This window comes from Peromyscus eremicus, chromosome 2 (assembly GCF_949786415.1).
Source record: "Peromyscus eremicus chromosome 2, PerEre_H2_v1, whole genome shotgun sequence".
NCBI lineage: Eukaryota > Metazoa > Chordata > Mammalia > Rodentia > Cricetidae > Peromyscus > Peromyscus eremicus.
Genome location: NC_081417.1, coordinates 131,977,310 through 131,991,266, shown reverse-complemented (window position 1 = coordinate 131,991,266; position 13,957 = coordinate 131,977,310). Strand labels below are relative to the sequence as shown.

The window sequence follows — 13,957 nt, the reverse complement described above, 5'->3', positions numbered from 1 at the left end:
AACTCACATAGATCTGCCTGCCTCTGCCTCCCGAGTGCTGGGATTAAAGGCGTGCGTCACCATCGCCCGGCATCATCTTCTTTCTTTCTTTTTTCTTTTTCTTTTTTTTTTTTAGATTTATTTATTATTATGTATACAGTATTCTGTCTGCACATATCCCTGCAGGCCAGAAAAGGGCACCAGATTTCATTACAGATGATTGTGAGCCACCATGTGGTTGCTGGGAATTGAACTCAGGACCTTTGGAAGAGCAAGCAGTACTTTTTAAACCTCTGAGCCATCTCTCCAGCCCCATCATCTTCTTTCTTAATGTCCGTCTCTTAGATAACTTTACAGCCACGGCTTGACTGGTAATGAACTCACAACCAAAGTCTGAACCTGTTGATCCACTTTATTATAGAAGGGCCCCACAACTCTGTTGGGGTGGTTCTCTCCTCCTGCCTTCCTGTGGGTTCTGAGCATGGAAGTCCCCACTGAGCCTTAAGCTCGAGGCGGGCTCAGCAGGAACACATCTGCCACTGGTGGGTGGGGCAAAGGGATGGCAGGATCTGTGCCACCCTTCCGATTGCAGGGAGCGTGGTAAACCAAGTGTTCACTTTTAGTAGAGAAAATCACCTCGGGGAATTGTTCTAAATATGGCCCCTTGCTATTTACTGCAGGTGTGCCTGTAAAAGAATTCAAGGGAGTGGCTATCAGCCCCACTTTGGTTCTTAATCTTACAGGACTCCATTGTACAGAGTAAAATTGCTCTGTGAAGCCTTCCCAGAAATTACTTTGAGATCCTCAGAGGACTGTTGTGTTCTCAAGTAAGCCACCTTCAAAGAGCTGATGACCTGCCAGGTGCTTTCCTGCAAGCCCAGAATTTGAGAGGTAGAGGCAGGCGGATCAAGAGTTCTGGGTCACCTTCTGGCTAGCCTGGGCTGGAGAGGTTCTGTCTAAAAAAAAAAAAAAAAAAAGCGGGGGAAAGGGGTTGATACTATGTACTTGAGAAGAAGTAAGTCAAGGGAATACTTTACTAAAGAAAGGCTGGAGAGTTGACTCAGCAGTTAAGAGTGAGCACTGCCCTTGCAGAGAAACTGAACTTGATTCCCAGAACCCACAGAGGGTGACTCATAATTGCTTGTAACTCCAGCTCGGAGATTTAACGCCTCTGGCCTCTGAGGGTACCTGCAGTCACATGCACAGATACCCACACAGAGAAACATAAGTAAACCCTTAGTTTTTATTATTTATTTACTTATTTTGAAACAGTATCTCACTGTGTAACCATGACTGGTCTGGAAATTCATAGAGGCCAGGCTGAATCACAGAGATTTGCATGCCTCTCCAGAGTGCTAGGATTAAAAGCATGGGAAACCATGACCTGCCCAAAATAAGTTTTGGGGTTTTTGTTTGTTTGTTCGTTTGGTTATTGGTTGGTTTTGTTTTGTTTCAAGAGAGTGCTTCTGTGTAGCCTTGGCTGTCCTGGAACTAGCACTGTAGACCAGGCTGGCCTCCAACTCACAGAGATTTGCCCTGCCTCTGCCTCCCAAGTGCTGGGATCAAAGGCATGCCCCATCATCACCCAGCTAGTTTTTTTGTTTTTAATGTAAGTTGAGGGCTTGAAATGTAATCATATCCAGGATGGAATCTAGCGTGGGGAGAGAACAGGAGAAGGAGGAGAGGAAAACATACATTTGGAAATGGAATTTAAAGTTTGCAGAAGCTATAGTAATTAAAGAAAATATACCCAGGTTTGGTGGCTCATGACTGTAGACTCACCAGAGACTGAAGAGAGAGGACCATACAGGAGTTCAAAGGCAGCCTGTGCTGCAGAATGAGACCTTGTCAGATCTCTCTGTCTCTGTCTCTGTCTCTCTCTTTCTCTCTCTCTCTCTCTCTCTCTCTCTCTCTCTCTCTCTCTCTCTCTCGCGCGCGCGCGCGCTGCGCGCGCGCGCACACACACACACACACACATACACACACATGGAGATTCAGATCTTGTTTGGCTTGGAAACCCAAAGAAGAACATGACATCAAATACCCAACAGTAAGTCCCGTTGGGACCCCCAGCTCTCCCTTTCTAGAACACTGGGCCAGAGCAGCAGGCTTGAGAAGGTGCTGAATGGAACACAATTACAAAATCTTTGTTATTGTTGTTTGGGATTTTATTATTGTTGGCTTGGTTGGTTGGGGGGGGGGGCGGTCAGGGTATTGCTTTGCAGCCAGGCTAGCATGAAATTCAATATGTAGCCCAGGCTAGCCTCAAACTCACAATCTTCCCGGCTCACTCCTGAGTGATAAGATCACAGGTATGTGCCACCATGCTTAGCCAAGACTATAAAAATTTTGCCTGCATGTAACTTAGTGTCTGAAAAGTAATTCCTGGCTAGTTGTTTAGTTTGCTTATCTTTCCCCTTTGTCTGAAGCACTTGTTCCTCAACACCTAGTAACAAAGACCAAAACTGGGAGGGAACAGTGGAGCGAGGGTGGGGGAAGACCAGGAGGGCAGGGAATGAGGGTGGATCGATCAAAACATTACATACATGTACGAAATTCTCAACAGAAACAGGGACACTCTCACATAATGACAAATAGAACGTTTGAAACTACAAAATATGCAAAAAACTTCTAAGAAAATTTTGAGCGTAGCCACTTTGTGGAAGGGCGGATAGTTCTCCATACCACACAGCCTCTTAGGACTTCAGCAAATTCTAGTGTAGGTCAGTAAGTTTTCCCCCTAATGACTGTGGGTTATTGAAAAAAGTTGAAGTTCTTGTGTCTTCAAACAAGACGAATTGCCTGGGATGCAGAGAATAAGGTCAACGGAGCTAACACCTGCATTAGGATCCAGCTAATGGTTTGTGGTCCAACAGGACCCGCTCTTTCCACCTAGTTATTCTAAATTCTTCTCAAAACTCAAGGTAAATGTCTGTCGTGGGGGGAGGAGCAGCACTGGGTGTCAAAGTTCACCCTAAGTTGAAAAGTTCTGTATCAGGATGAGTGTGTGCAGAAACCCTTACACTGCCCAGCACACCGCAGGGACCCCCATACGCTGTCACCATCTGCCTGCACATAGTGGTTGTCATAGTTCTGTAGGCCATCTGTGTGTCTATTGTTAGATAAGCTCAGAGTTTGGAGATGATGTAGAGAGCTGTATTACCTCTATAAACAAGATCAGGACCTAAAACCCACCCTACTGAAGCTTCAAAACAGATGCCAGCCCACATGCCTCACCTTTGTCCAGGAAACAGGTGGCATTGAATCAGTGGGATGTGCTGATATCCCTGTTACCTGCTGGGCAAAGCTGCAAATGCACTTTTGGCCTGAGATCTCCCTCTTTGTCTTCCAAGGCTGTTCTCTCATGTCTCTCCCAGTTCTGATGTGCGGCATATCTATGGGGCTTACCCCATAGCACTTGGATTACTTGGGTTTAGGGACATAACAGTTGCTTAACCTTGGTTATTCTGGGTCAAAGACATGTGATAGGTTTAGGGGGAAAGATACTAGCTTCTATTTCTTTTAATTAAAAAGAAAATGTGTGTGCGTGTTTTGCCTGCGTATATGTATGTCTATGCACTCTGGGACTGGAGTTACACATGGTTGTAAACCTCCTTGTGGGTGCTGGGAATCAAACTCACATCCTCTGGAAGAGTAGCACGTGCTCTTAACCAGTGAGCCATCTCTCCAGGTTCTCTGTTATTTTTAAATGCAATTATCGGCATAGTTTGAATTGCATAGGCTCAAATGTTTGAATACTTGGTCCCCAGTTGGTGGAAAGGTTTAAGAGAAATTAGATGTTGTTGGAGGAGGTGTGTCACTGGGGCAGACTTAAGGTTTCAGAAGACTAGCACCATTCCATTACCAACATGCTCCCTGTCTCTTGCTTGTGGTCGGAGATGTGAGCTCTCCGCTGCCCCTAGTGGCCTTTGCTCCGCCATCATGAACTCTAGCCCCCTGGAACCATGTGCTTAATTAAATGTTTTCTTTTATAAGTTACCTTGGCCATAGTGTTTTATCACAGCAACAGAAAAGTAACTAACGGGGCTGGAGAGGTGGCTCAGTGGTTAAGAGCACTGGCTGTTCTTCTAGAGGACCCGGGTTCAATTCCCAACACCCACATGGCAGCTCACAACTGTCTGTAATTCCAACTCCAGGAGGCTCAACAACCTCATACAGATAGTTATACATGTAGGCAAAACACCAATGCACATAAAATAAAATAGATAAATCATTTTTTTTAAAAAAAAAGGAAAAGTAACTAAGACCCCACACAATTCGAACATTTGAAATAGGTGCTGCAATTGTTTTGACTGAACCCACAAAGTCACCATAGACACATCACCTGTCCTGTTCTGGTTTCTTTCTGTTGCTGTGATAGAACGCTCTGACAAAAGCCACTTAGAGGAAAGGATTTATCTGGCTTACACTTCCAAGTCACAGTCCATCGCTGAGGGAAGGCAGGGTAGGAGCTCAAGTGGAAACTGAAGGCAGCCTACTTGCCATTCCACACAGCATGACCTCTAACAACTCAGTCACAGCAGAGAAAGTGCAGCAGAAACCATGGAGGAGCTCTGTTTGGTGGACGGCACAGACTCCACCAGCTTCCTTAACCACCTACTCAGGGAATGGTGCCGCCCATGGTGGGCTGGGCTCTCCAATGTCAACTAACGATCATTCAATATCCCGTTGTGGAAACAGAACTTCCTCTTAGAGTAGTTTGACCAAGAAGGAGCCCAAATTTGAATTTCCTACTTCCTTCCATCTGTGGTCTGTGGTCTGTGGTCTATCTGTGGTGTGTGTGTGTATGTGTGTGTGTGTGTGTGTGTGTGTAAAATGTGTTCTTATTGCCTGTTTGTTGTGCCCGTGTCCTGTGTCTGTGCCTAAAAGGGGGGTTTTCTATGTATTTATTGAGTAGCACAGAAAATAAGGAATGGAATATACTTTTTTACAGAACTCTTTACCAGAGCCTTACAAGGGAAGAGGTTATTTACTGACCCCAATGGATCATATACAGCACTCAAGACCTCACACAGATATTATCAACATATATCCACATGTTGCTTGCAACATTAAATGGGATATTTGTTTTAAGGTTGCTTCAACCTGCTGGCTGTTTTCAGCAAATGATCACCACCACCACCACCACCACCACCACCACCACCACCACACACACACACACACACACACACACACACACACAAAACATAACATTATTCTGGATATCAAGGAATGGAAGAGTCCATAACTTAAGATTAAAGTTGTGCATTTAGCTTAGTCTGTAAAAGCCAATTGCATGGGAAATCCTAGGCATAGTGAGGTTGGTTATATCACTCTCTTAAAGGCAGGCTGAATTTAGGCCTAGTACACAGTAGGACAACAGGCTAAGTACACAGGTTTTAAATTATCTCAAGGTGTATTATAAACTTGGCTGCAAGGTCAGACAAAAGTCCAGTCTCTAAAAGCAAGAGATGTCAGAAAATGTAGCACTGCATATCTGACCCCTCAACCGGAATTCCTTTGGATGGCTCTAGGTTGGGTCAAGTTGATAGTTTAAGCTCACTAGGCCACTCCCACCTGCATTACTCCCCATTTCCTTTATTGCCCCTGCCCGAGACAAGCACTAATCTACTTTGTGTCACCATCGATTTGTCTGCTCTGGGTCTTTCTGGCATATTTAGCATTGTATAAGAGACGGCCCTTTGTGACTGGCATGTTTCAAGTTATAGGTTTTCAAGGCTTATTCAAGATGGTAGCATGTATCAGTGATTCATCATTCTTTTTCAGGCTGCTTAATTTTTTCATGGTTATACCGTATTGTATATGCGTTGTTGATTGATTACTATGAATAGGAATGCTGTGAACGTTTATGCATGTTCATCTCATGTTTGGTCTGGGGTTTGTTGTTGTTTTTTTTTTTTTTTGAGTCGAGGTCTCTATAAAGCTCAGGCTGCCTGGCATTCAACTCTAGAGCCTCCTACCTCAGTCTCCCTGGTGCCAGAGTTCCATGCACACATCATCCCAAGAGCTCATATATTTCTAATTCTATTACTTCGACATCAAAGAATAAAACTCCTGGGTCACACAAGTAATGTACATGGTCTCAGTTTCTCCTCTCCATCTTTGCCAAAACCATTATTGTTTCATTTTAGTGTCTATAAAGTAGTATTTCATTGTGGCTTCGATGTTTATTTTGCTAATGAGTAATGACATGGTGTATTTGTAAATGTTTTCATCAGTCTCTTATGCATTGTCATTAGAGAAATGTTTCATCAGCTCCTTTCCCTAGCTTTAATTGGATTACATTTGTCTTATCTCACTGAGTTGTAAAAATTCATCATATACTCTGTATATATCTTATTAGATACTTGATACCCCTCAGGGGGCCATCTCTTTATTTTCCTCACACTACCCATTAAGATACATGTTTTTATTAAACACCGATCTATGAATTTTTAAAATTCTCATGCCTATATGTGTGTGTGTGTGTGTGTGTGTGTGTGGTGTGTATATGCACACCTGCTTGCTTGTGAGTATACACATGTACAGACACATATGAGCACACATATAACCGGAGGCCCAAGGTTGGTGTTGGAAATCATCCTTGATCAGTCTTCCACTTTATCTTTGAGTCAGGCTCTCTCAATCAAACCCAGAGGTGGCTGATAGGGCTAGTCTAACTAGTCAGCTTGCTCAAGGATTGCCTGCCTCTACCTTCCAAGGCAAGAATCACTGTCAGGCAGCCACTTCCACCCACCCACCCATTTTTTGTGGGTTTGAGGGACCTGACCTATGGTTATCTCGCTTGCATAGCAAGCTCTTTAACCACTGAGCCATCTCCCCCAGACCCTGCCCCCATTTACAATCGTTTGTTTGTTTCGAGACAGGGTTTCTCCGTGTAGCCCTGCCTGTCCTGGAACTTGCTGTAGACCAGGCTGGCCTTGAACTCAGAGATCCACCTGCCTCTGCTTCCCAAGTGCTGGGATTAAATGCGTGCACCACTATATTCAGCCCCATTTACACTTTTTTAATGTTTGTTTCTTCTGAAACTATTTTTATGCTTTTAGCTTTATAATAAAATCTGTAGTTAAAAATTTTCTCCAGTCCCGCCCATCCCCATGATCCCACAGCTGCTTGTAAAATAATCACTCAGAAGCTTATATTAATTATAACTGCTCAGCCATTAGCTCAGGCTTATTACTGACTAACTCTTAAATTAACCCATAATTCATATCTATGTTTAGCCATGTGGCTTGGTACCTTTTCTCAGTTCTGCCTTGTCATCTTGCTTCCTCTGTGTCTGGCTGGTGACTCCTCTCTTCCTCTTCCCAGCATTCTCCTAGTCTGCTGGCCCCACCTATACTTCCTGCCTGGCTACTGGCCAACCAGTGTTTTATTAAACTAGTGTACAAGAGCGTTATCCAACAGCAAAAATTTTGGATCCATTATCAGATACCTTTATTTTGTATGTGACTAGTCAGTTGTAGCAGTAAGATTTATTGAAAGGAAACCACCTGTTGTAAAGAAAGAAATAAAAAGATAAATGTGGAATTAATTCATGAGGGAAAACCGATTATTTGTATTTGAACTTTCTATTTCCCAAATAAGGAAATTGGTTTTTTTCAATGTGTTTGTGTGTTTTCTTGCATGTATGTCTACGCACCAATCACATGCAGTGCCTGAAGAGGCCAGAAGAGGGATGTTGGATCTCTGCTCGCTGGCGCTCTCTCTCTCTCTCTCTCTCTCTCTCTCTCTCTCTCTCTCTCTCTCTCTCGTGTGTGTGTGTGTGTGTGTGTGTGTGTGTGTGTGTGTGTGTGTGGTCTTCAACCCTGGTGCCAGACGGTAATATCTAGTATTTTGCTATATTAGCTTAATCTTCTTAAACGTACAATTTTAACAACACACCAGCCAGATGCTAAACTTCTCAGAACGCTTATAAATAGGAAAAGACTTGTGGGGGCCTCTCTCATGAGCAAGCCTGTGAGTTATATCAGTCAGAAATATTTTGTGACGTCAGCTGTGGATGCTGACGGGTTTGGTTAACACTAGTCCAGGAGAGGTTACTTTCCTACTACTCTTGAACCAAGTTGGAAGCAGTTATTATGTTAATTTTGTAGGCCTAAAACTGTTTCTAATGTTTGGGTATTTTGCTGTGCTCTGGGTCCCACACTAAACCACCCATGAGCATTAAGCGATACGATGAGATAGGAATGTAATCAGCGCATCTTACAGGTGGAGGAACAGAGGCTTTGGAAGGAGATAGGCAGTGTTTACCCACATTGAGGAAATAGTGAAACCCCAGTCTACTTCCTCCAGAGTCTAGAACTTGATTCTCTGGCTGCTTCTCCAATTGCTTCCCTGTAGTGGTAAGTTTTCTCTAGTTCTGCCCACCCTGTGGCCCTGCAGCCACTTATAAAATAATCATTCAGAGGCTTAATATTATTTACAAACTGTGTGGCCAATGGCTTAAGTTTCTTGCTAGCTAGCTCTATCATCTTAAATTAACCGGTTTCTAGTAATCTATATGTTTTGCACATGGTTGTGGCGTTACCAGTCTGCTGGCATGTTGCTGCTCCTTTGGCGGCGACTAGCATCTCTCCTCTCTCTCCTTTCTTCTCTCCATATATCTGCTTGGATTTCCTGCCTGCCTCTAAGCTGCCTTGCCATAGGCCAATGCAGCTTTATTTATCAACCAATCAGAGCAACACATATTCACAGCATACAGAAAGACATCCTACAGCACTTCCCTTTGCTAACAACCTACAGAAAGCATACAATTCTCACTCCAGTTGTCCCAAAGAAGATAGTGAGCTGCCTCCCCAAAGCCTCCCATGGTATCATAAATTATGTTGGTGAATTTATCCCAAGTTGGACCCCAGACTTGATGTTTTAGCTGACCTAGGGTAAAATCTGTGTCCTAGGGATTAACTGAAATTGATCAGATTGTCAAGGCTTTTGGATAAAACCAGAATACCAAGTAATTATTTTTATGAAGTAATTAATTTGAAATATCACATGAATACATTTAAATAAACAATGAAGTCTCTTCCTATAAAGAGCTAAGAATCAATTCTGAGCCCAGTGGTGGTGCATGCCTTTAATCCCAGCACTTGGGGGTCAGAGCCAGGCAGATCTCTGAGTTTTAGGCTAGCCCAGTCTCGAGAGTGAGTTCCAGCACAGCCAGGGTTTCACAGAGAAACCTTGTCTTGGAAAGGAAAAAAAAAAAGAAAAAAAAAGAATCAAATTCTGACAGATGCTTGGCTGAGGACCATAAATGGCTTGGTTTGATGACTCATTTTCTGGCCCACACCATCCACATCCCTGGATGGGAGTATGTAATGCCTGGATCCATAACAGGAATGATCTTCCCATGAAACCAGTATTTAAACTTTGGTTTGTATTTAATTTTTTATTTTATCATTTTTTTTTAGCTGGGCTAATGAAATGGCTTGGTAAGAGGCACTTGCTCTTCAACCTAATGACTTGAGTTTCATCCCCAGAATTCATATGGTGAAAGGACAGAAAAAACTCCTGAGAGTTGTCCTCTGGTTGCCACACATACACCGTGGCATCATGTGTACATGTGTGTGTGTGTGCGCGCGCACGCACACACACACACACACACACACACACTAATAAAAATTAAAATTAAAAAATTAAATGTGGAGCTGGAGAGGTGGCTCAGCAGTTAAGAGCACTGGCTGCTCTTCCAGAGGACCCAGGTTTGACTCCCAGCACCCACATGACAGCTCACAACTGTCTGTAAGTCCAGTTCCAGGGGGATCTGACACACCTCTGACAGGCATCAGGCATGTAAGCAGTGCATAGGCATACATGCAGGCAAATGCCCGTATACTTCAAATAAAATACAATTTTAAATTAAGTGTTTTTTAAAAACTACAAAATAGTATGGGTTCCTGGTTGTTGTTGTTGTTTTGTTTTGTTTTGGTTTGGTTTTTGGTTTTTCGAGACAGGGTTTCTCTGTGTAGCTTTGCGCCTTTCCTGGAACTCGCTTTGGAGACCAGGCTGGCCTCGAACTCACAGAGATCCGCCTGGCTCTGCCTCCCCAGTGCTGGGATTAAAGGCGTGCGCCACCACCGCCCGGCGGTTGTTTCAATTTTTAAGGAATTTTGTAGTTCTGAGACTCAAAAATGGGTGTTTTGGTTCACAATCCTCTATTCTGTTTGCCTTTCATTGATATGAGACATTAGAAAGGTTAATTGTCCACGCACTGCTGCTTTTGTTCCCATAATTTGCTGGCCTTTTCACGCCACTGTAGAAGCCTTTGAATTATGGGAGCATCACCAAGCAGCCGTAGGTGTAGAAGTTTGTGGTGGGTGAATGGACCAACACCCCAAACCTCTGTAGGTGAGCACGCGCTCAGATTCCTACAGCTGTGCTGACCGCTTGAACCCACAGGCCAGCAGCGCTCTCTAGTGCGTTCCTCTCTTTAAACGTTTGCCTCAGTACCTAACGTCTGGAGAGAGAGCCAACTACCAGCATCAGGGGGAAGTGCCACAACTGCACCAGAAGCTGCACCGCCTCCAGGTCCTGTGCAGCTCGGCCGAAAAGGAGCTGCGGTATGAGCGCGGCAGGAGCCTGGACTTGAAACAGCACAACAGTCTGCTTCAGGAGGAGAACGTCAAGGTGAGTCTCCCCGCACCGCTCAGCCGCAGCTGGGCGTAACCAAACCCTGGTTCTCAGTATTTCCGGCCCACGGATGGACGGATGAGGCTGTTTCTTTTCCTTTCTTCCTTCCTTCCTTCTTCCTTCCTTCCTTCCTTCCTTCCTTTCTTTCTTTCTTTCTTTCTTTCTTTCTTTCTTTCTTTCTTTCTTTCTCTCTCTCTCTTTCTCTCTCTCTCTCCTCTCTCCCTCCCTCCCTCCCTCCCTCCCTCCCTCCCTCCCTCCCTTCCTTTCTTCCTTCCTTCCTTCCTTTCTTTCTTAAAAGATTTATTTATTTGTTATAGAGCAGGTATGGTGGCACATGCCTACAATCCCAGGACTCGGGAGGCAGAGGCAGGAGGATCTCTTTGAGTTTGAGGCCAGCCTGGTCTACAGAGTGAGTTCCAGGACAGGCTCCAAAGCTACCCAGAGAAGCTGTCTCGAAAAAAAAAAAATTATTTATTTATTATAGTGTTCTGCCTGCATGCATGCTTGCATGCCAGAAGAGGGCACCAGATCTCATTACAGATGGTAGTGAGCCAACATGTGGTTGCTGGGACTTGAACTCAGGACCTCTGGCCCATGCTCTCAGCCTCTGAGCCATCTCTCCAGCCCAGTCAGCTGTTTCTTAGTTCCCTTCTTCCATCTTCTCTGCTGCCGGCAGGGTGTGCATACTATCAGTCCCCAAACAGGAAAAGGGTTACAGTGACATGGTCTGTTGAACTCTTTATCTCAAACTTTTTAACCTTTGATGTCATTTCAGTTACTGTTCCCCCTGCAATAGTTGGATCTAGCCAGCTTGATTTCCCCCCAGTAGATGCATCCATAGGAGGGTTACAGATTCACAGATGTTTTTTGAAACACATGAATGTTCAAAACAAGGCACCATGTAAATAATGTATCCTTCCAGTTACAATTCAGTTCTATAAATGTACATTACAGACTTGGTTTCTAATGTATTTTAGAATGTATCTTGTATAATCTAATGTATCTTATATAAGGTTCTGAACTTGAATATTCAGGGGCTGGGAATGTAGCTCAGTGGCAGAGTGCTTGCCTAGCATGTTCAAGGCCCTGGGTTTAATCCCCAGTTCTGCCAAACTGGGAGTGGCAGAAGCCTGGAATATCAAATTGAACCCTCTTAGAGCAGTTTGTTTGGCTTTGAGACAGTATCTTGTAGACCAGGCTGATCTTGGAGTCACTATGAAGCCAACGCTGGCCTTAAACTCCTCATCATCCTGTCTTCACCTGTCAAATGCTGAGGTCACAAGCTTAACTGTGGGACTCTGAACATCCTCAAGCAATCCCATATCTTCCTTAGGAAACTATGACTAGAAAGACATGTCCTAATTGGCCCCTTGTAAATATGTATTGAATGGGCTGTCTTCCGGAAATGGATAAATGATGGCTTCCTAGAGAGAGAAGACGCTTTTCACTGTTTGAAGTCTCTCCCTTGGAACCAGGCTTGTAGCAGCACCGTATACAGTAACTACCTTTGACGTTATGTCTCACAAACCTCCTCACAGTTGTTAGGGCACCAGGGTGGCAAAGCTAACAGACTGGAGAGTCTGAACTGAAACATGGGTGGGTTTGACTTTGCACATTGCACCTCTCCTCAGCTTGGAGTCATTTTGAGAACTCAACTTTGCAAACACAGGGACTGTGTATATGTGTGTGTGTGTGTGTACATGCATGGGGTATGTGCATGCATGTGTGTTGTGTGTGCATGAATGTGTGCTGGTGTGTGTGTGTGTGTGTATGGATGTGTGCACATGTGTGTGTATGTGTGTATGTACATGAGTGCCAGCACTCATAGAGGCCAGAGGCCTTGGATAGCCCAGATAGGGGTTACATGTGGCTGTGAGAATGTGTTGCAAAAGCACTTTTAACCACTGCAGGACTGATTTCCTAGAATCCACTCAGATGATCAAACTCTGGCTCTCTACTGTTAGGCGTGCTTACTAGAGTAACTAACATCCCAGAATACTGATTTCATTACCTTTGAACCATGTTGTTGTAGGTTATACTACAAAGAGTGTGGATAAAATATTGATGTGCAGTCTAACAGGTTACAAAGTGAAAGTCTGTGGACACCACCTAGAACAACATAGAACCAAGCCAGCACACTGGTGGCTCCACAGACTTTCCCTACCGCATCCCAGTCACCTTCTCACGTATGCTCTGTGCCACCAGCAACACTGAGACACTGGACGGGATCCTCTCTGGGCTGCAGAAGCTACCCTGGAGGCAGAGGTCACTGGCTTAACAGCTTTGATGCTGGTGCCATCTGACATCAGTACATCTCTAAACCGTGCCTGTGGGCTCCATCCCTGACTCTCGCAGCGCTTCACTTTCCTGGCCTGTAGAGTCTATGGACAGTGTGCTGGGAAAGGACGGATGACCTCCTCATTAACAACGAGAGGCTTAGGTTTCATGACCCTGAGCCAATCCAGGGCACCAAGTACCCCACCATTTGCTTCTTCCTTTCCTGGAGTCCAGTGCCCTGCTCACCTGTTGGACTTTTCTTGCAGCAAGGTTATGCTTGAAAATGAAAACTCCAGGCTTCCAATAGGCCAGAGTTCCTTTCGAGAAGAGATGGAACATTAACAGATTGGTTAATAATGTTAATAGTTTGTCAATAATGTTTCAAAAGTGCCACCAACTCTCTAATAGTATCGTCCCTGTGTCAGTACCCAATGAGAACATGAGGAGAACTGAGACATTGCGCTGGTTTAATGGGAAGAAAAAGTAAGTGTTCACTGGGAAAGGGACAGCTCATTAATGCTCAAGCTAGAATTTCTTTGTGTTGTTATAGAGACAAGGCTAGTGATAGCTTGATTCCCATTGACCTTTGACCCATGAACTACAGGGAAGCATTTGGCTCTTAGGTTGTAATTTCTTCATATATTTTCTTCCCCATGAGGCTTGACTTTTACATGTCTATCAACGACTTTGGAGATGGCATTCCTCTTGTCTTCAGGAATTAGTGAAGCTCATTACTTCAGAAATGCCCAACTCATGAGTGTAGCACTCTTTCCTGTGTAGTACAAACAGTTAGGGTTGCTAGTTTGTCTTTCTACTTTTTAAAGGACACTGACATGTTCGCCCAAGTGTGCGTGCTGATGTCTATAAGTGTAAACTCTCTGGGAAGAGAGCAAAGTGAGATCGTTCAACTATAGGGACAGTGCATAGGTTACACACGTGTTTGTCTGGTCTGTTTCTATCTGCACTGTGTAAGAACCAGCCTCGCTTACATCCTCACCAGTTCTTGGAACTGTCACACTTCAAAACTTACTGGCTAATCGTATGTATGTAT

General features: G+C 44.3%; 1 protein-coding gene across 1 annotated transcript in view; it reads left to right on the top strand.

The window, feature by feature from the left end:
* Ccdc30 (coiled-coil domain containing 30) overlaps positions 1-13,957 on the top strand; it is a 62,452-nt gene that overhangs the window by 17,589 nt on the left and 30,906 nt on the right. Inside the window, exon 7 of the mRNA XM_059255873.1 lies at positions 10,447-10,626. Coding sequence (XP_059111856.1) covers positions 10,447-10,626 — 180 coding nt within the window. The remainder of the gene's footprint in view (positions 1-10,446; positions 10,627-13,957) is intronic.